The sequence below is a fragment of the Oryctolagus cuniculus genome, chromosome 4 (genome assembly GCF_051225735.1).
Source record: "Oryctolagus cuniculus isolate XC-2025 breed Fujian yellow rabbit chromosome 4, ASM5122573v1, whole genome shotgun sequence".
In the NCBI taxonomy this organism is placed as follows: Eukaryota; Metazoa; Chordata; class Mammalia; order Lagomorpha; family Leporidae; genus Oryctolagus; species Oryctolagus cuniculus.
Genome location: NC_142870.1, coordinates 122,212,934 through 122,235,920, shown reverse-complemented (window position 1 = coordinate 122,235,920; position 22,987 = coordinate 122,212,934). Strand labels below are relative to the sequence as shown.

General features: G+C 39.2%; 1 protein-coding gene and 1 non-coding gene across 6 annotated transcripts in view; both read left to right on the top strand.

The window, feature by feature from the left end:
- MLF1 (myeloid leukemia factor 1) overlaps nucleotides 1-22,987 on the top strand; it is a 56,186-nt gene that overhangs the window by 13,995 nt on the left and 19,204 nt on the right. For all 5 annotated transcript variants that reach the window (XM_008266397.5, XM_008266396.5, XM_008266395.5 and 2 more), the window contains exon 2: nucleotides 9,594-9,741. In XM_008266397.5, the coding sequence (XP_008264619.2) occupies nucleotides 9,594-9,741 (148 nt within the window). The remainder of the gene's footprint in view (nucleotides 1-9,593; nucleotides 9,742-22,987) is intronic.
- On the top strand, nucleotides 2,262-2,368 carry LOC127483044 (U6 spliceosomal RNA). The gene has a single exon (XR_007909018.1). It is a non-coding gene; the product is annotated as a U6 spliceosomal RNA (small nuclear RNA).

Below are 22,987 nucleotides of genomic sequence, written 5' to 3'. Positions count from 1 at the left end.
AACTAGGAGCCTGGAACTTTATCTGGGTCTCCCACATAGGTATTGAGAACCCAAGTACTTGGGCCATCTTCCTCATTAGCAGGGAGCTGGATCATTAAGTGGAGCAGCTGAGACTCAAACCAACACTCATAAGAGATGCTGTCTTCACAGGTGGCAACTTAACCCACTGAGCTATAGTGCTGGCCCCCAAAACTAATGCCTGATTACCAACTGGAAGATATAATTTATTAAACAGAAAACATATTAGCATCTTGCCATGAAAATCAAAGTTTGACATGCTAAAAATATATTTTAACAATTTTTAACAATCTAATAATACACTTTTAGGATTTTCAAAGTAAGATAAATTGGAATCTTTCATTTTACAATGTTTTAATGGGAATTACCAAGAGATTGTTTTGTTATAAAAGGAAAATAGATTAATACAATCTAGACTGAAAATATGCATTTGATTTAGAACTGCAAAAGTTTTTTCAGGAAAAAAATACAAAAACAACTCCCTGGAGAAGGTACTGGAGAATTGCCTAAAGCAGACATAACACCTGAGAAAACTCTACAGTTTAAAAAGGAAAAAAAATGGCAGGGGCAGGCATTTTTTGCTACCACTACTTTGGGAGCCTACATTCCATTTCAGAGTGCTGGCTCAAATCCTGGCTGCTCCATTTCCCATTCAGCTTCCTGCTAATGTTCGGTGGAAGATGTCCCAAGTACTTGGACCTCTGCTACACAACCCGCATGGTCAGGATGGACTTCCTGGCTCCTGGATTGGGCCTGGCCCAGAGTTGTCTTTTGTAGCCATTTGGGGAGTGAACCAGAGGAAGAAAAAATCTCTTGCTTGCTCACTTGCTCGCTCTCCCTCCTACCCTTCCTTTTTGTCACTCTGCCTTTCAAATAAATGAATCTTTAAAAAAAGAAAAAAAAGACAATTATAGCTTAAGGGCAAGACTTCTCTTTTCTGTGTAGCATGGCTGAGACTCCACTACAAGATGCAAGTCTTTCTTACCTAAGAACCAAGGATAGAGTTCATTACAACCAGCCACTGGAAGGTAAGGAAGTCTCAAAAACAGAACCACCGGCGTCGCGGCTCACTAGGCTAATCCTCCGCCTTGTGGCGCCGGCACACCGGGTTCTAGTCCCGGTCGGGGCGCCAGATTCTGTCCCGGTTGCCCCTCTTCCAGGCCAGCTCTCTGCTGTGGCCAGGAAATGCAGTGGAGGATGGCCCAAGTCCTTGGGTCCTGCACCCCATGGGAGACCAGGAGAAGCACCTGGCTCCTACCATCGGATCAGCACGGTGCGCCGGCCGCGGCAGCCATTGGAGAGTGAACCAACGGCAAAGGAAGACCTTTCTCTCTGTCTCTCTCTCTCACTGTCCACTCTGCCTGTCAAAAAAACAAAAACAAAACAAACAAACAAAAAAAAAAAACAAAACAAAAAACAGGACCAGAGAGGGTAAGCACCAAAACATAAAAATAAATTCTATACAAATTTCCATCTGAGGCTTAACCACAGATAAATGATATCAGAATCAAAGCAGCTCACCTAAGGATAATGGAACTAAACAGATTCAAACTGTCACTCAAGACAGAATTAGAATTTTAATGCCATCTAGATTAATTGAATGCTTAAAAAAAATCAGGGGCAAGCATGTAGTCTAGTTGTTAAAACACCTGCATCCCCTTGGAGTACCCAGTTTTGATTCATAGCTGCAGCTCCTCACTCCAGCTTCCTGATGATGCAGACCCTGGGAGGAAGTGATGATAGTTCAATTAATGGGGTAGCTGCCACCCAAATAGGAGACCTGGATTGTTCCCAGCTTCAGCCCTGGCCATTGCAGGCATTTGGGGGAGTGAACAAGTAGATGGGAGTATGCATGTATGTGCTCTGTCTCTCTCCTCAGCCCCGCTCAATTTTTTTTTTTTTTAAATCCGGTACTTCTGGGGCTGGTGCTGTGGCACAGCAGGTTAAAACCCCAGCCTGCAGTGCTGACATCCCATGTGGGTACCAGTTAGAATTCCAGCTGCTCCACTTCCAATCCATCTTCCTGTTAATGTGCCTGGGAAAGCAGCAGAGGATAACCCAAGTCATCCTGCACCTGTGTGGGAGTCCTGGAAGAAGCTCCTGGCTTCAGATCGGCTCAGTTTCAACCCTTGTGGCCATTTGCGGAATAAACCAGCAGATGGAAGACCTGTCTCTCTCCATCTCTACTTCTCTCTGTATCTCTGTCTTTCAAATAAATAAAATAAATCTTTAAAAAAAATCCAGTGCTCACTTCAGCAGCACAAATACTAAAATTAGAATGATACAGAAAAGAATAGCATGGTCCCTGCACAAGGATGACATGCAAATTCATCAAGCGTTTCATATTTAAAAAAATAATAATCCAATACTCCTAAAGAACATAACAAAATCCTGGGCCTCAGCATAACAATCACAGTATCATACAGCTACAACCTAAATTAACAGGAAAATGTAATCCACTCTACAGATAAGAGACTTATCTAAAAATGAAAAATATATGAGATTAATGAATCATCATTTTAAACAGTTATAGCCTGTATTTTTGCTCAGTAATATAAAGGAAAATATACTTGTACTGGATGAAAAAATAGGAAATCCGATTAAAGAAATATATATGTATAATTATATAATTCTAGAACTGAAAGATCAATATTTTAATTAAGAAACTCACTACATGGGCTTTAAGCAATGAGAAGCTTGAAGAGTCAGTAAACTCGAAGATAGATGATTGAAAGTCAATCAGTTTGGAAACCAGAAAAAAAGAACTGCATTTATTTGAAGGGATCAAAATGTCTAACATTGAGTGTAACTGGAGAAGAAGAGAGAGTGAGCCATAAAAATTGGTTGAAATAATAATAGAAATTACTGGATTACAGAATAAAGAAGTTCTAAGTGAGGCCGGCGCCGCGGCTCACTTGGCTAATCCTCCACCTGCGGCGCTGGCGCACCGGGTTCTAGTCCTGGTCGGGGCGCCGGATTCTGTCCCGGTTGCCCCACTTCCAGTCCAGCTCTCTGCTGTGGCCAGGGAGTGCAGTGGAGGATGGCCCAAGTGCTTGGGCCCTGCACCCACGTGGGAGACCAGGAGAAGCACCTGGCTCCTGGCTTCGGATCGACGCAGTACGGGCCGTAGTGGCCATTTGGGGAGTGAACCAATGGAAAAGGAAGACCTTTCTCTCACTCTCATTGTCTAACTCTGCCTGTCCAAAAATAAATAAATAAAAATAAAAATAAATTTGTAAGTGAATTCAAGCAGGAAAAATAGGAAGAAAATCATGCATCAGTCCATTTTAGTCAAACTTCTACAAGAAGTACTACAGAGAAAATTCCTGAAAGCAGAGGAAACAATGCATTGATTGGATATAGGAGAAAACAGTTGCCATTGCATTTGACTTTTCACCAGAAATAGTAGTAAAAGGTCAGTAAAAGGTGAGATAATACATTCAGTGTGGAGAAAGAAAGAAACCCTGTCAAACTATATTTATCTTGTGAAAATATCTTTTAAGAGTAAAGAGTAAAAATAGTTTCAGATAAAAGAATTTATTAAAAGCATACCTATAGAACATATATGTTAAATGTAGTTTGGTAAAGGGGAATGATACCAGATGGCAACTTGCATATTAAGGAAAGAACATAAAAAATGTTTAATATATGAATAAATGTGAAATATCTTCAGAAGTTTCAAATAATGCTGAAGCCATTTTAAAATATGCCAGAAATTAAAAATTGATCGCTGGCGCCATGGCTCACTAGGCTAATCCTCCGCCCTGCGGTGCCGGCACACCGGGTTCTAGTCCTGGTCGGGGCACTGGATTCTGTCCCGGTTGCCCCTCTTCCAGGCCAGCTCTCTGCTGTGGCCAGGAAGTGCAGAGGAGGATGACCCAAGTGCTTGGGCCCTGTACCCCATGGGAGACCAGGAGAAGCACCTGGCTCCTGCCATCAGATCAGCGCGGTGCGCCGGCCGCGGCGGCCATTGGAGGGTGAACCAACGGCAGAGGAAAACCTTTCTCTCTGTCTCTCTCTCTCACTGTCCACTCTGCCTGTCCAAAAAAAAAAAATTTTTTGATCATAAATTTTAAAATAAACTAATAAAATTGAGTTAAGAATTGAGAATGGGGGTAGATATTTGACACAGTGGTTAAGATGCCACTTGGAATGCTTGCATCCCATATCAGAGAACCTGGGTTTGAGTTCTGGCCTTACTTTCAATTCCAGCTTCCTGCTAATATACCCCCTAGGAGGCAGCAAGTGATGGCTGTAATGCTTGGATTCTTGCCCCCCATGTGGGAGACTGACTGGGCTCCTGACTTTGGCCTGCTCTAGCCTGGGCTATTGCAGCCATGTGGGGAGTAGAGGATCTCTTTCTGTCTCTCTGCCTTTCAAATAAATTTAAAAATAATTACAATTTTTAGAAAATGTTCACAACTGGGGTTGGTGTTGTGGTGCAGTAGGTTAAACTGCTGTCTGTAATGCCCACATCCTACATGGGCACCAGCTGCTCCATTTGATCCGGCTCCCTGCTAATGTGCCTGGGAAAGCAGCAGAGGATGGCTCAAATATTTGGCCTCTGCACCCATGTAGGAGACCTGGATGGAATTTCTGCCATTTGGAGAGCTAACCAGTGGATGGAAGATACCTCCCTATATCTCCCTTTCTCTGTAACTCTGCCTTTCAAATAAAATAAATCTTTTTTTTTAAAGAGACAAAAAAGGAAATGCTTACAACCAAAAAGTGAGTTAGTAAGCTAGGAAAATGATCCAAGGAATTTCTTCTTAACATGCTGCACAAAATTATAGAGAAAAATAAGCTTTTTAATCAATTAATTTTTAATTCATTTGAAAGGCAGAGAGAGACAGTCAGAGGTCCACCATCCACTAGTTCAACTCCACAAATGCCCACAACAGTATGTCTGGGCCAGGCCAAAGTCGGAAACCTGGAATTCAATTTGAGTTTCTTATGTGAGTTGCAGGGATCTGAGTATTTGAGTCATTGCCTGCTGCCTGCCAGGGTGCACTTGACCAGGAAGGTGGAATAGACAGCAAAGCCAGGTCTGAAACCCAGGCACTCCACCATAGGATACAGGTATCTCAAGTGGCAGCCTAACTATCTGCCCCAAGAAATGCCTTTTCAGAGTTTGATAAGAAAACAGGAGGAATAAAGCTTTAAAAAAAATTAGCTCATTAATTTACCAAAGATTTCAAAATCAAGATTGTACTATTTCTAACTGAAATTAAGTTCAATGATATCAGACATTTTGCAACAAGTCACAAACAAATCTCCCATATTAGATGATATAAAATGAAAAAAAAAAGAAACCTTTAAGTTGTAGACAGGAAATCCAGGATATACATTTGAATAATGAATATAATTTTTTTAACTATACTCCACTGAAATTGTTGACTTCTAATTTCCATTTTTTTTCTTTTTTTCTTTTTCTTTTTTTTAAATATATTTTGTTTATTTGAGAGGTAGAGTTACAGACAGAGAGAGAGAGACAGAGAGAAGGGTCCTTCATCCGCTGGTTCACTTCCCAAATAGCCGCTACGGCCAGTGCTGCGCCAATCCAAAGCCAGAAGCCAGGTGCTTCCTCCTGGTCTCCCATGCGGGTGCAGGGGCCCAAACACTTGGGCCATCCTCCACTGCCCTCCTGGGCCACAGCAGAGAGCTGGACTGGAAGAGGAGCAACTGGGACTAGAACCTGGTGCCCATATGGGATGCTGGCACTGCAGGTGGAGGATTAACCTACTGTGCAACCATGCCGGCCCCTAGTTCTTTTCATTTTAAAATTTCTATTTATTCTTCATCTTCTAAAAATAATCTAGAGCGCTTTATAAAGATGTAAAATGTTAGAATTAAGGTTATCTTTGAAAAGAAAGGCAAAGATAAAAAATTAAGTCATAAAACAGGGTTTTTTGAAAGTTAATGGAAAATGGAATTTAGTGTGAGTTATTTTTGGTACAGAAATGTTTGAAATTATATATAAAAGTGGTCTTCAAGAAGTTCATGGAAAATTTCCGTTGTGAAAAAACTGCATGATTTCAAAATCTCTTTATAGAAACATAAACTTATTTACTCTATTTCTCCACAAAGTTTTTAAAGGTCTATCTTATGCAAGGCCATAGTCTGTGGTGAAAACTGAAGACCTAACAAAGATTTTCGGCTGTGTGGCTGAATAAGTAGGTGTTAAGAAAATAAAGAGGCAGTTCCCACACTGGGGGAGAAAACTATAAGATCTATATCTAATAAAAGGCTTGTGTCCAGAATATTTAAGGGACTCTTATAACTCAATAAAAACAGGACAACAACTTGATTTGTTTTAAAATGGGGGAAAATGTTTGAACACTTTATCAAAGAAGATATATCAATGACAAATGATACAAAATAAAACCACAATGAGATATTATTATACCACCACTGGAATGGCTAAAATTAAACTCATGGTATCAAGTTTTAGCAAGATTGTAGTGTAGCTGGAGCTCTCAGTTCACAGTTTTTGTAAAGTTTGTAAACTCTTATCACACAACCCAGAAGTTGGACTCCTACTACCATATTTACATGTTTATTCAAAAGAAACTATGTGCCGACTATCACATGAATCTTCATAGCAGCTTTATTCGTAATAGCCAAAACTAGAAAGTTTATGATTATGTTGTAATGTAACCATATGCATGTAATTGGCTTAGTAATAAAACTGAGTAAACTACTGATAAATGGAGCAACATGGATGAACTAGAAAAATAATGCTCAGTGAAAGAGACTAGAAATAAAAGGCTATGTATTGTATGATTCTATTATATGAAGTTCTGGAAAGGACAAAACTGTAGTGACAGAAAGCCTATTTATTGGTAATTAGGATTAGGGAAGGCAATTGTCTGCAAAAAGGCAGGAAAAATTTGGGAGCCAAGGAAATGTCTAATGTTTTCATTGTAGTGGTGGGTATGACACTACATTTTTCAAAGCATCAAACTGTACAGTTAAAATGCATAAATTTCAGCAGCAGTAAATCATTATCTAAGCAAAGCTGAATTAAAACAAGAAGCTTCTCTACAAACATGAATACAAATCCAGTTGAACAGTTGGTAATCTTAAAACAGTTGCACTTACAGCTATTATACGTTCTTTTTTTATCTATATACCTACAAGGTAATACATGAATACATCTGAGCTCTCTTGAAGTAGGTGTATATATACAAGTACTACATAATTCAAAAGAAAAACTGTCTTCCTGGGATTTCTGGCAGATGACAATTTTTGAGCTTTGTAATGGTGATATCATAGGGTTAAAATTGTATTCAAAGGGAGAAGGTGACCTAACCAGGGTCCAACTAAGGGGGAAGTCTGAAAGGAGGCCAGACTATTGGGGGCTCAATAGAACAGCAGGGAAGTCTAAGATTACATTGGTAAAGGGAACTCCAATAATGTGTCTTACAGTTCTAGAATGTGGAATAAGGAATTGACTAGTGATTCAATGGCTTTTCAACTGTAACAAAATTGGGAATCATTGTTATATAAAGCATTAAAAGTTTCAGTTTCTTGAATGAGATTCTCCGTGAAGGGTTAACATCCAATTATGAGCATTGATATTTATAGAGCATGTATGAGGATACTTCAAAAAGGTGGTAGAAAGGGGAATTAAAGATGTTTACTGGTGGGTCCAGTGCTGTGGCATGACAGGTTGGGCCATGGCTTTGGCCCTGGCATCTTATATGGGTACTTGTTCTAGTCCTGGGTGCTCCACTTCCAATTCAGCTCCCTGCTGATACAGCTGGGAAAGCAGTGGTAGATGGCCCAAGTCCTTGGGCCCCTACATCCATGTGGGAGCTCTTGGCTCCAGCCACGATGTCCAGGTTGTTGCAGCCATTTGAGGGATGAACCAGTAGATGGAAGATCTGTATCTCTCTGTCTTTCCTTTTCTCTCTTTGTAACTTTGCCTTTCAAATAAATAAGTAAATCTTTAATAAAAAGATGTTTTTTGGTACAACAATTTTAGGAATCCATTCATACAAGGGTTCTTCAGAAAGTTCATGGAAATGTGGATATGATAAAACTGCATGTATATCAAAATTTTTTGCATAAAGGTGAGCTGAGCTTGTCATTCCATTTTTCCACGAACTTTTTTGAGGTACTCTCAAAGAATAGGGCCTAACTGCTTGTTGTTGTATATGTTTTCTGAATAAAATATATTTTTTTCATGAGAGGGACTTAATTATAGAATAATGGGATGTGGTATCCACAAGTGAGTTAGGAAGAGAAAGTAGTAGCAATTAACATTTACTCAGTACATTGTATGGATCATATACTGTATGTTTTCAGGTTACCTGATTTAATCTTGACAATAGGGACATGTGATACCCTGATTTTTGCAACTATGAAAACAAGTTCAAGAAGAGAGGCTTGGGTTCTAATTAATTCAGTTACTACAAATGCAGGAGAGGTAATATTCCTCAAAGGTTAGTGAGGGTCTCCTTGAACTGAAATCACAAGGGATGCATGTCCACAAATCATACCTAAAGGGGGAATGGAGAACAAGATCTCCATTAGTACCCAGCCTACTAGTTACTTGGTAACCTCAAAAATGTTTGAGAAACACTATCTTAAGACTTAGCAGATATTTTTGCTGTTTAGTGATTTCTAGTGTTTAGAGTTCTTAGAAGCAAAGGTTAGCCTCATAGAGGTTATCCTTAATTTTGTCTATTAAATATGTTTGTGTTAATCAGCTTTTTGTCCTATAATGAAATACTGGAAGCAAGTAAGACTTATAAAGAAGTTTATTTTGGCTCATGGTTTAGAGATTCACTCGAAGATCAGGTGACCCCACTCGTTCAACCTTTGGTGATGATGGTCTTGCCAGGGAGTCTCAAGGTGGCACCAGGCACCACATAGCCAGAGACGGAGTAATCATGTCTGTCTGTCAATCCGTGGTCTCTGCCTCCATCAAAGCCACCAGGAGCCAAGATTGGCTCTCTGCACTAGTGACCTAATCTAATCTTTTGCTTCCCAAAGGCCCTCCCCCCAAACACCATAACTGGATTAAATTTCTACCCTAGGGGTAGCATTAATTTATAACTTAGGGATTTAAACTCCTGCATGAATTTGGGAACCAAATTATAATCAAAACACAGCAATGTTTTATCATAATGTAGCTATAGTTCTCAGTATTTACATTTCAGAAGTAAGATTTAAAAAAATAAGCACATATTATTTATTAGCTCTCACTAGAATTTATATTATTGACTGCCCAAAATGGCATCTATCTAGTAGCAGTATTTGTCAGATTACTTAATTTTTTTGCCATTTTCCTTACTTTAACCTATCTGACATGTGTTTAAGCTATCATGACCTTGTGTTTACCATGTTTGTAACAGTAAGGATAAGTAAAGATTGATTTTGTTTTTATACATAAGTGAACTGTGGTGAATAACAAAGAGAGCAAGTTTTCCTAAATTGTTTTTACAAGTAGTAGATCTTTCTTAATGAAATTATTCTAATCTCTGAAACACTTTTCTCTAACAGATTTAGCTGCCTACTTTTTAAATTTTAACACTTAATCTTACATGATAATATGTATTTTTCAACAGCGACTCTTTCCTTGCACACCGAGAAAGTATGCGTCAGATGATGAGAAGCTTTTCTGAACCTTTTGGCAGAGACTTGCTCAGTATCTCTGATGGTAGAGGACGAGCTCATCAACATACAGGACATGATGATGGAGAAGACTCCTTGACTGTAAGTTTTTTTATTTTAAAGACCATGACAAGGTCTTACAGGAACTAAAAGAGTAGTGTTACAAAAGTGTAGATCTATGATGATAAATAGTTATGTTACAGAAATAACTATTATATAAAAAGGAAAGTGTGGGGAGCAACTCGGACTAGACTGTTACTGGAATTAAGACTTATTCTATGCATCTGCTCTCCCACAATATGGCGCTGAGAAGGGAGTAACAACTTCTACGCAGCTGCCTCTCGCCAACTTGAGTGATGACCTGCAGGAGCTGATCCTGCTCCTGATTGGAGGAGAGCAGTGTACTCGGCGTGTGGGTAGCAGAGTTGGGATTGGTGGAAGAGGACTATAAAGGAGGAGAGGGACAACATGCACCAGGAATATCTAAGAGGAACACCTGTGCAGCCCCCGAGAGAGCCGGCTGGCGGTGTGCCGCTCCCCCGCGGAAGTGGGGAATGTGGCAGGGGGAACCGCCCTTCCACGGAGGTGGAAGGGATGGTAGCCAACCCGGGAAGGACCAGCAGCAAACCCGGGGAGGGCCGAGCAGACAAAAGAACAGCGCAGGGTTTAGTGTCGTTCCTCCGTGAAGAGGGGGAGCGACAGAAAGTCTGTTGGAAAGCTGAATTCTGGAACAGTGAAAATCTGTTGGAAAGCTGAATTCTGGAACAATGAATTGATAGCTCTAGAGAATTCCACTGTGCTATCAAAACTTTTAGGATCATAGTGATATATATTATAAGCCAAACTTAAACCATTACTTTTTAAATACATATATGCTTATTTTATAACTTTCTCTTATGACTTAAATTAGAGTAGGCAAAGAAATGCCTTCTTGACACATGCACTTTTTATGATACTTCACAATAATAGTGTGATGCTTTATCTTTATTGGATCAGGAAACACTAATCTTCTACATGGCTGCCATCAAAGCAGTGATTAACCTTGAACTGTATTTCAAAAGTCTTGCACAACTTCATTATATTTTTGTGTCTTCTCTGAGATCAAAGCCAGGAGACTGCAAACATACTTAACTCAAAAAAAGATGAAATCTGGATATTTATGTATTTTTAACTATTTTATTTTTTACATCTGTTGTTTCTGTTTTGTACACTTGGGAATGATAGTTGAATAACAAATTGACAGGGTTTCTGTAAAAATGAATCTTGGTTTTTCAAGATGGTGGCACAGGGAGGGAGCTTACTGCTCTAGTCTAGGGGAGGATAGTTACAAAAAAAAGTGAATAGAGTGCAGTCAGGAAAGGGTTAGGGAGAAAACAGAACAGGAAACTCCATGCAAATTGGGGAGACACTGTGGACCTATGTGAGGGTGTGGTTACATCCAGCCCAGGACCCCAACAGCCAAGAGCCTAAGCACCAGCTTTGGAGCGAGGTGAGACCAGACTGCAGCAGCCCAAGCCACTGGAAATAAAGCTGTGGGAAGAGCCTGGCATGGGCCCAGCTTGGAGTCCTGTGGGGTCGGTGTACCTGCCAACCTAGAGGGGAAAAAAAGGAGCCTATTTATTTTTCCCTGACCACCCAGCACCAGCATCCTCTAGCCAAGAAATGTCAGGTGCCATATTGTACAAATGTAACAGCTACACCAGCTCATGTCCATGTGCCCAGCAGCCAGCTGACAGGAGATGCCTGAGTCTGGCTGGAAGAATTGACAGGGATCTGGGGGCTCAAGACTGTGGGAGCCTTGTGTGCTGGTACTGTGAAAACACTGTGCCTGCATGGGAGGGCACAGGATGTGGCTGGGACTTTGAGCAGTCACTGTTGATCTCTCCACCTGCTCATGGCTCCCTGATTCCCTGGTGAGGGACATTGCTGTAGAATTCATGTTCACACCAAGGACTGCATAGATCTTTGTTTTGTTTTGTTTTGTTTTGTTTTTGTTTTTGACAGGCAGAGTGGACAGTGAGAGAGAGAGACAGAGAGAAAGGTCTTCCTTTGCCATTGGTTCACCCTCCCATGGCCGCTGCAGCCGGCACGCTGTAGTCGGCGCTCCGTGCTGATCTGATGGCAGGAGCCAGGTGCTTCTCCTGATCTCCAATGGGGTGCAGGGCCCAAGCACTTGGGCCATCCTCCACTGCACTCCTGGGCCATAGCAGAGAGCTGGCCTGGAAGAGGGGCAACTGGGACAGAATCCGGCGCCCCGACCAGGACTAAGAACCTGGTGTGCCGGCGCCGCTAGGTGGAGGATTAGCCTTTTGAGCTGTGGCACCAGCCTGCATAGATCTTTTGTGTGTTTCTTGTGACAGTGCGGATGAAATTGTACCCACTGGGGCTAGCACCCAGGCATTGGTCTCCTTTGAGGAAAGTAGGTGAGTGTGAGAATATGTGAACAGAGCAGAACAAGCCTATCCTCTGGGGAAAAAAAGAAAGAGATTTACTGCACCCAAGTTGGGTGATCACTTTAGAAAAACTCCCTTCACCCTGGAGCAGTGAACAGAGCTCCGTGACCACATCCAGTACACACCTCTGAGTATTCACTGAAAGACAGGACACTCCATTAAGCCACAGATGTGTAGTCCAAAGATAAAAGCCATCACAGAGGAAAAATAAAAAACAAAAACCAGCAAGTATCACCACAAATGCCTAATAATAAACACAGCAATTCAAGAAACAAGAATAAGGAAGATAACATGATGGCCCCAAAAGAACACTTCAATACTAAAATGTGAAGATGAAAAAATTGATGAAATGCCAGAAACAGAATTCAAAAAATTGATTGTAGGATTACTTAGGAGTAATCAGAAGCAAATTCTTGAATTAAAGAAATTCATACATGACATGAATGAAATTTTTTCCCAAGAAATTGAGATTTTAAGGCGAAATCGAACTGAAATATTGGAAATGAAGAATTAAACAGAACAAATAAAAAATATGTGGAAAGCCTTAAGAACAGACTCAGTGAGGCAGAAGAAAGAATATCTGAGTTAGAAGACAAATCTCTGGAAATTTTATAGTCAGACCAAGAAAAAAAGAAATTAGAAAACTAATAAACAGTGTCATATTTATGGAATACTATCAAGCAACCCAACGTATGGGTCTTAGGAATTCTTGAAGGCATGGAAAGAGAGAATGGACTAGAAGGCCTTTTTAGTGAAATAATTACAGAAAACTTCCCTAATTTGGAGAGAGAAAGGGATCTCCAAGTACAGGAAGCAAATAGAACTCCTAATAGAAATGACCAGAAACGATCTTCATCATGACACATTGTAGTCAAATTCTCCACAGTAAAATGTAAAGAAAATGTTCTACAATGTGCACAAGAGAAATACCATATTACTTTCAGAGGATCTCCAATAAGACTCACAGCTGACTTTCCATCAGAAACCCTACAGGCTAGGAGAGAACGGTGAGAAATATTCTAAGTCTTAAGAGAAAAAACACTGTCAACCCAGAATATTGTACTCTGCAAAGCTCTCATTTGTGAATCAAGGTGAAATAAACACCTTGCATAACAGACAAAAATTGAAAGAATTTGTCAGCACTCATCCATCCTTACAAAAGATGGATGTGCTGCACACAGAAACATGATCATCACTATGAAAAAAAGGTGAAGGCAGAAAATCTCCCATTAAAAGTACAATGAAATCCAAAGTAAACAATAGGAATATTTATGGAAAAATGGCAGGGCCAAGTTGTTACTTATCAATACTTACCTTGAATATAAATGGCCTCAACTCTCTAGTTAAAAGATACAGACTGCCTGAATGGATTAAAAAACAAAACCCATCTATTTGCTGCCTACAAGAAACACATCTCACCACAAAGATACTTGCAGACTGAAAGTGAAAGGATAGAAAAAGATATTCCATGCTAACAGAAATCAAAAAAGAGCAGGGGTAGCCATCCTAATATCAGACAAAATAGACTTTCACATAAAAACAAGAGGCAAAGGAAGATACTATATAACTATATAATTTAACAGGAAGATCTAATTATAGGTCACCTGGCTATTTAAAATAAATATTAATGATCTAAAGGGAGATTCAATACAATAGTAATGGGGGACATCATTACTGCATTTTCAGCAGTGGATACATCCACCAGACAGAAAATTAGCAAGGAAACAACGGAGTTAATCAACACTTTAGACCAAATGGACCTAAGCGTTATCTATAGAACATTTCATCCTACAGATGTAGAATACATATTCTTTTTACCACATACTAGGCCATAAAGCAAGTCTCAGCAAATTCCAAAAAATCAAAATCATATCATAAATCTTCTCTGACAAAGGAATGAAGCTGGAAATCAACAACTCAAGAATATCTAGATCATGGGCAAACACATGGAGACTGAACAACATGCTCTTGAATGAACAATGGGTCATTGAATAAATAAAAATAGAAATCAGAAAATTTCTGGAAATGAATGAATACAAAAATACAACATATCAAAATTTATGGGATACAGCAAAAACAGTGTTAAGAGGAAAGTTTATAGTAATTGGTGCCTGCATCAAGAAATTGGAAAGGCACCAAATAAATGAGCTATCAATGGATCTCAAGGGCCTAGAAATAACAACAAACCAAACTTAAAACTAGTAGGAGAAAGAAATAATTAAAATTACAGAAGAAACAAACAAAATTGAAACAAAAAATACAAAAGATCAGCAAAATGAAAAGATTTTTTTTAGAAAAAATAAATAAAATTGACACACCATTGATCAACTTACCAAAAAAAGAGGGAGAAGACCCAAATCAAGAAAATTAGAGATGAAAAAGGAACTATAACGACAGATAGAACAGAAATAAAAAGAATCATCAGAAATTGCTAGAGAGAGCTGTATGCCAATAAATTGGGAAAACTAGAAGAAAATGGATAGATTCCTGGACACATACAACCTACCTGAATTGAGCCATGAAGACATAGAATGTCTTCTATGAAGACATAGAAAACCTAAACAGACCAATGACCAAGACAGAAATTGAATCAGTAGTCAAGACCATTCCAACAAAGAAAAGCTCAGGACTGGATGGCTTCACTGCTGAATGCTACTAAACATTTAAAGAAGAACTAACTCCAATTGGTATAAAGCTATTCAGAACAATTTAAAGAGAGAACATCCTCCCAAACTCATCTATGAAGCCAGCATCACCTTGATTTCTAAACCTGAAAAAGATAACAACAGAGAAAGAGAACTACAGACCAATTTCCCTGATGAACGTAGATGCAAAAATCCTCAACAAAATACTAGCCAATTGAAATACAGTAACACATAAGAAAGATCACTCACCCAGACCAACTGGGATTTATCCCTGGTATGCAGGGATGTTTCAACATGAGCAAATCAATGTAATATATCACATTAACAAATTGAAGAACAAAACCATATGATTATCTCAATAGATACAGAGAAAACATTTGATGATCAAAACTTTAAGCAAATTGGGTTTAGAAAGAACATTCCTCCACAAAAATCAAGGCAATTTATGACAAACCCACTACCAGCATCCTATTGAATGGGGAAAGTTAGAAGCATTTCCACTGAGATCCAGAACCAGACAAGGATGCCCACTGTCACCATGGCTATTCAATATAGTCCTGGAAGTTTTAGCCAGAGCCATTAGGCAAGCAAAAGAAATCAAAGGGGATACAAATTGGGAAGGAGGAAGTCAGACCATCCTTGTTTGCAGATGACGTGATTCCATATATAGAGGATCCAAAAGGATCTACTAAGAGACTATTGGAACTCATGGAAGAGTTTAGTAAAGTAGCAGGATGTAAAATCAACACAGAAAGATCAACAGCCTTTGTATGCCACAGCTGAGAAAGAACTTCTAAGATCAATCCCATTCACAATAGTTACAAAAAAATCAAATACCTTGGAATGAATTTAGCCAAAAATGTCAAAGATCTCTATGATGTATATTACAAAACATTAAATAAAGAAATAGAAGATGACACCAAAAAATGGAAAAACTTCCATGTTCATAGATTGGAAGAATCAATATCATCAAAATGTCCATTCTACCAAAAGGAATCTATAGATTCAGTGCAATACCAATCAAAATACAAAGGACATTCTTCTCAGATATAGAAAAAATGATGCTGAAATTCATATGGAAACACAGGAGACCCCTAATAGCTAAAGCAATCTTATATGATGAAAACAAAGCCAGATATATCACCATTACCAGATTTCAAGACATACCAGAGGGCAGTTATAATCAAAACAGCCTAGTACTGGCACAAAAACAGATGGATAGGCCAATGGAACAGAAATAGAAATGCCAGAAATCAATCCATGCATCTATAGCCAACTTATCTTGGATTAAAGAGCTAAAATCAATCACTATAGTCAGGACAGTCTCTTCAACAAATGGTACTGGGAAAACTGGATGTCTGCATGCAGAAGTATGAAGCAAGACCCCCTACCTTACACCTTACACAAAAATCCACTCAAAATGCATTAAAGATTTAATCTATGACCTGATACCATCAAATTATTAGAGAACCTTGGGGAAACCCTGCAAGACATTGGCATAGGCAAAGAGTTATTAGAAAAGACCCCAGAGACACAGGCAATCAAAACCAAAACTGACAAATGTGATTACAGCAAATTGAGAAGCTTCTGAACTGCAAAAGAAACACTCAGCAAAGTGAAGAGGCAACTGACAGAATGGGAGAAATTATTTGCAAACTATGCAACTGATAAAGGATTTATAACCAGAATATATAAAGAGATCGAAAAACTCAACAACAAAACAAAAAACCCAGTTAAAAAAAATGGACAAAGGACTTAAACAGGCATTTTTCAAAAGAGGAAATCCAAATATCCAACAAACACATGAAAAAATACTCAGGATCACTAGCCGTTAGTGAAATGCACATCAAAACCACAACAAGGTTTCACCTCACCCTGGTTAGAATGGCTTTCAAATCAACAAATGACAAGTGGCTGGCTAGGATGTGGGGAAAAGAGTACCCTAATCCACTGTTGATGGGAATGTAAACTGGTAAAGCCACTATGGAAGTCAGTATAGCAATTCATCAGAAATCTCAGTATAGACCTACCATATGACCCAGCCATCCCACTCCTCAGAATTTACCCAAGGGAAATGAAATCAACAAATAAAAGAGTTATTTGTACCCCCATGTTTATTGCAGTTCAATTCACAATAGCTAAGATATGTAATCAACACAAATGCCCATCAACTGAAGATTGGATAAAGAAGTTCTGGGATACTACACAGCAGTTAAAAAAATGAATTCCTGGCTGGCGCCGTGGCTCACTAGACTAATCTTCTACCTGCAGCGCCGGCACCCTGGTTTTAATCCTGGTTGGGGTGCCAGATTCTGTCCTAGTTGCTCCTCTTCCAGTCCAGCTCTCTGCTGTGGCCTGGGAAGGCAGTGGAGGATGGCCCAAGTGTTTGGGCCCTGCACCCGGATGGGAGACCAGGAGGAAGCACCTGGCTCCCGGCTTAGATCAGCTCATTGCGCTGGCCGTAGCGGCCATTTGGGAGGTGAACCAATGGAAGGAAGACCTTTCTCTCTGTCTCTCTCACTGTCTAACTCTGTCGGTCAAAAAAAAAAAAATGAATTCCTGTCATTTGCAGCAAAATGGATGAAACTGGACAACATCATACTTATTGAAATAAGCCCAGTCCCAAAAGGACAAATACCAAATGTTCTCCTTGATCTGTGATAACTAATAGAACACCTAAAAGGTTATTTATAGAGGTGAAATTAACGATTTGAAATGCTATGGCTTTGAACAGCCCTTGTCTTGACAGTTGAAGAACAGTTTTTTTTTTTCCATAAAATTTGTTGAACTCTTTACTTAGTATAGAGTTAATTGTATGTATATAATCATATGTGTTAATCATATGGAAAAATGGATCTTTCAAAAAAATAAGATTGGGACTAGAAGAGGGAAGAGGAAGAAGTATGGGAGGGCAAGTACAGTGGGAAGAATCATTATATTCCTGAAGTTGTATTTATGAAATAATAAATAAATAGTTACACATTCAGATACACATATTTGAATGTATATATACATATATAATATAACTATATTCATTATTTTTTAATATTATTTATATATTATATATATTTATATACATAAATTGGGGGAAGGCACTTGGCATGCCTGTATCACATATGTAGTGCCTGGGATACAACCATGCCTCTTCCAGTACAGCTTCCTACTACTGTGCCTGGGAGGCAGCAAATAATGGCTCAAGTTCTTGGGTTTCTGCCATCCATGTGAGAGACATGGATGGAGCTCTTGGCTCCTGGCTTCTGAGTGGTCCTGCCCTGGCTATTGTGAGCACTGAGGAGTGAACCATTAGGCAGAAAGTCTCTGTCTTTCCCTCTTTCTCTGTCATTCTGACTTTCAAATAAATAAATAAAACTTAAAGGAAAATGTAACCTCAAGTAACCTGATGTTGATCAATCAGGTTTTTTCTTTTGTTCTGTTGCCTTATTCCCACATCACAAAACTCACTGTTTTGTTACCTCCCAGTGGGAACTCTCGCTCTATTTTATAGAATGGAAACTGCCTTGATTCATGACTTAGAAATAAAAATCAATCAGATCTATAACTAAAAAAATGTACAATTAAAATGTAGATATTTGGAACTCAGTACACACTGAATTGTTCAATTATGAAACTTCTAGAATCTTTGAAAAAAACTTCAGATTTTCTGTTTGCAATAAATTTAAACAGAGCAAAATATTCAGATCTGCCTTGAAAGTTTGATGAATAGAATTACATTTACCATTTACAAGGAAAATAATCTTCATGTTCTTTTTTTAAAAATATTTATTTTATTTATTTGAAAGATAGAGTTCCAGAGAGAGGTAGAGACAAAGAGAGAGGTCTTCCACTGGTTCACTCCCCCAGATGGCCGCAATGGCCAGAGCTGCGCTGATCCCAAGCCAGGAGCCAGGAGCTTCTTCTGCATCTCCCACGTGGGTGCAGAGGCCCAAGGACTTGGGCCGTCTTCTGCTGATTTCCCAGGCCATAGCAGAGAGCTGGATCAGAAGAGGACCAGCTGGGACTAGAACCTGTGCCCATATGTGATACTGGTGCTTAAGGCCAGGGCTTTAACCCGCTGTGCCACAGTGCAGGCCCTTCATGTTCTTTCTATACATGTGTGTACTTGAACAAATTAGTGGAAAACTGGAATTAAAAGTAGCACCAAAAATTTGAAATATATGCATTTTTTGGAATATGCATTTTCCATGAACTCTTTGAAGTACCCTCATATATTTACAAGCACCATGTTCAAATTCCAATTTGTTTTCTTTGAAGTAGTGAATAGTTGGTAACATATATATTATTTCTATTTTCATGGTTTATCAGTTTACATTAAAGATTAAAATTAGTATTAAGGAACAATTATCACAGAGGGCAAGAAAATAAGTTTGATGTCCTGAAATTTTATTTCATGTGAATATTAAAAATTTTGAGTATCTGCTATAACTACAGCAAGGAAAGAATAGGTCTAAATATAGCTTTTTGTACTTATACACATAAATGGGGTGTTCTTACCTTTTATGAAAGAAGCAAGAAGTGGAGGTTTTGTTCCTTTACTGGTAAGCATAGAAAAGAGATATTACAATTCAACTGAAAATTTCTTACTGAAGGTGCCAATATGCACATCACCTATAACTATACTGGCCTACCTTTGGAAGCAGAAGTAAATGTTTCTTTTCTAAGCACTTGTGTTTAAAGCATTGAATGTTTTAACAAGAGCTGGAATAAATATTAATCAAAGAAATAGATAAATTTCTATGAAACTGTACTTTGTAAGATTCACAATTTGTAACTGTTTTCATTTTAGTATACTTTGCATTATATTTGTCTTGCCAAAGTGACTTTTAAACAGGTGTTGGGGGTGGGGAAGAAGACACACAGTTGAAATAATATTGTTGCATAAATACAATGATTAAATAAGAAAAGTCAAGTAGGGAAACAATTATAAATATAAAGGAATGCCCATAGCAACATTTGAATGAAAAACTAAAGTAATTCTTGTTGTAGATGAACTGCTATGAAAAATTACCTTAGACTGAGTAGCTTCTGGGGACTGGGAAGTCCAAGGTTGTCATGCTGGCGAATTCACTCCGTGGTGAGGGTTTGCTCTCTCATTTGTAGATGGTGCCATTTTGCTGTGTCCTCACACAGAAAGACAGAGCAAACAGGCTCCCTCAGGCCTCTTTTGTAAATCACTAATCCCATTTATGAGGACTCTGTCTCATGATTAAGCACCTTTGAAGCTCCTATCTCTTGTTACTATTGGGCTGAGAATTAGGTTTTAACTTAGGAGAACAAAAATGTTCCAGATACATGCTGTTCAGCATGGTGGCCACTGGCCACATAGTTTATGGAAGACTTGTAATATGCCTCATACTCATCAAAAACAAAAGTAAACAAATGGAAAAGCTTCTGCATGCACAGTCAAGGAAACAGTTAACAAAGTAGAGAAGCAATCCACAGAATGTGAAAAAAAACCATTATCAAGTAAGGGGTTAATGTCCAAAATCTATAAGGAACTCAATTCAATGACAAGATATTATATAACCCAATTAAAAACCAGACCAATTCCTGAGCAGACATTTCTCTAAAGAAGATATACAAATGGCCAACAGGTACATGAAAAAGTACTCAGCATCACTAATCATTAGGGAAATGCAAATTAAAACTATGAGATATCACCTCACATCTGTTAGAATATTTTTTAAAAGATGCTATTTATTTGAGAGGTAGAATTACAGAGGGAGGGAAAGACAGAAAGAAAGGTGTTCAATCTGCAAGTTCACTCTCCAAATGGCCACAATAGCCAGAGCTGGGCTAATCTGAAGCCAGGAGTCAGGAGCTTCTTCCAGATTTCCCACGCAGGTACAGGGTCTCGAGCACTTGGGCCATATTCTACTGCTTTCCCAGGCCATAGCAGAGAGACGTATTGGAAGAGGAGCAGCTGGGATATGAACCGGCACCTATATGGGATACCAATGCTGCTGTCAGAGGCTTGGCCTACTGCACCACAGGGCCGGCCCCAGAATTTTTTTTTTTTTTTTTTAAGATTGTTTATTTGAAAGGAAGAGTTACAGAGAGAGGGAAAGATAGAGATATCTTCTATCCACTGGGTCACTCCCCAGATGGCTGCAACGTCCAAAACTGGGCCAGGCTGAAGTCAGGAGCCTGGAACTCCATCTGTGTCTTCCACATGGGTGGCAGATACCCAAGCACTTGAGCCATCTTCTGCTGTTTTCCTAGATTTATTAGCAGGAGCTGTATGGGTGGAGCAACTGGCTCTCATATAGGATGGCAGCATCACAGGTGGCGGCTTTACCTGCTGTACCACAACTCCTGGCCTCTAGATTGGTGTTTTTTAATATAAAATGTTACAGACCCACACACATATGCATACACCATAGAGAACAGGTCATGCCAGGCAAAAGCTGAGTGCTTGGAACTCAATCCAGGTTTGCCAAATGGGTGGCAGTAGCCAAATCACTTGAGCCATCACTGCGACCTTCTGGGGTTTATATTAGAAGGAAAATGGAAATAGGAGCCAGAGCCAGGCACTCCAATGTAAAATGCTGATGGTCTAACTGATGTCAACCTTTAGGCCAAATGCCAGCCCATAAAATTAATTTTAAATACTTCCATATGGCTAGTGGCTACCTTAATGGACAGTGTTATGACAGGCATTTAAATAGACTCCCAAGCATTTAGCTTTTTTTAAGCAATAGGAAGTAAAGAGCATTTATCACCTGTATATGTACCTGTCATCTTATTTCTTATTTAATAATCATCTCTTTAAACATTTCCCAAAGAAGCACTCCAGTATGCATACACCTATTATATGGAAATAAATGGTAGGGCAGGCGTTTGGTCTAGCAGTTGAGGTGATCATGTTCCATATCAGAGTGCCTGGGTTCAATTGGCTCTGCTTCTGACAACAGCTTCTGTTGCATTTCTGTTCCTTTCTGCATTCAGCAATGCAGACCCTGGGATGCAGTGGTCATGGCTGAAGTGATTGGGTTCCTGATACCCAAGAGGGAGACCTGGATTGAGTTCCTGGCTCCTGGCTTTGGCCCCTGTGGGAGGTTATTGAGGGCATTTTGGGAGTGAACCAGCAAATGGGAGCTCTCTGTCTCTCAAATAAATAAAAATAAATTCTAAAAAAGTAAATGGTAACTTTTACTATATCAGATCTAGATTAATTCTCTTCATGAAACCTTAAACATAAGTCTCATAGTTTTTAAAATAATAATATGGTGGCCAGTGCTGTGGCTCACTTGGTTAATCCTCCGCCTGCGGCACCAACATCCCATATGGGCGCCGGGTTCTAGTCCCGGCTGCTCCTCTTCCAGACCAGCTCTCTGCTGTGGTCCGGGAGGGCAGTGGAGGATGGCCCGAGTCCTTGGGCCCCTGCACCCGCACGGGAGACCAGGAGGAAGCACCAGGCTCCTGGCTTCGTATTGGCGCAACGCTGGCCGTGGCGGCCATTTGGGGGGTGAACCAACAGAAGGAAAACCTGTCTCTCTCACTGTCTAACTCTACCTGTCAAATAAATAAATAAACAAATAAATAAAGTAGTAATATTGCCTTTCATATTTAAAATCAAGTTTTAGTATACATTTCTTTATTACGTTGTTATCAACTGTCTTAGAATGCTAACACCAATGAATTTTTTTTCTCTTGTTGAAACTATTTTTTATAGAAAGCTTTTATTTAATAAACATAAATTTAATAAGTACAACTTTTAGATTATAGCGGTTCTTCCCCCCAAACCTGCCCTCCCACTCCCAAGTCATCTCACCTCCTACTCCCTCTCCCATCCCATTCTTAAGATTCATTTTTAATTACCTTTATATACAGAAAATCAACTCTATACTAAGTAAAGGTTTCAACAGTTTGCACCCACACAGACATGCAAAGTATAAAGTACTGTTTGAAGACTAGTTTTACTGTTAATTCTCATAGTACAGCACATTAAGGACAGAGGTCCTACATGGGGAGCAAGTGCACAGTGACTCCTGTTGTTGATTTACTCTTGTTGAAACTTTTAAAGCCTTTTGCTAACCAAGAGCAGAGCATTGCTCTAGGGCAATACTAATTTTTAAAATGCAGAATTTCATCTTACAGCAGATTTTAAAGCAAAAATTAAAAAATTAAAATTAATAAAAAATGCATTTTTCTGTACATTTATAATTTATACTGGGAAATATGGCTTTCCTTTTTTCCCTGGGATATGATATGTTTGACCAGCTTATATCC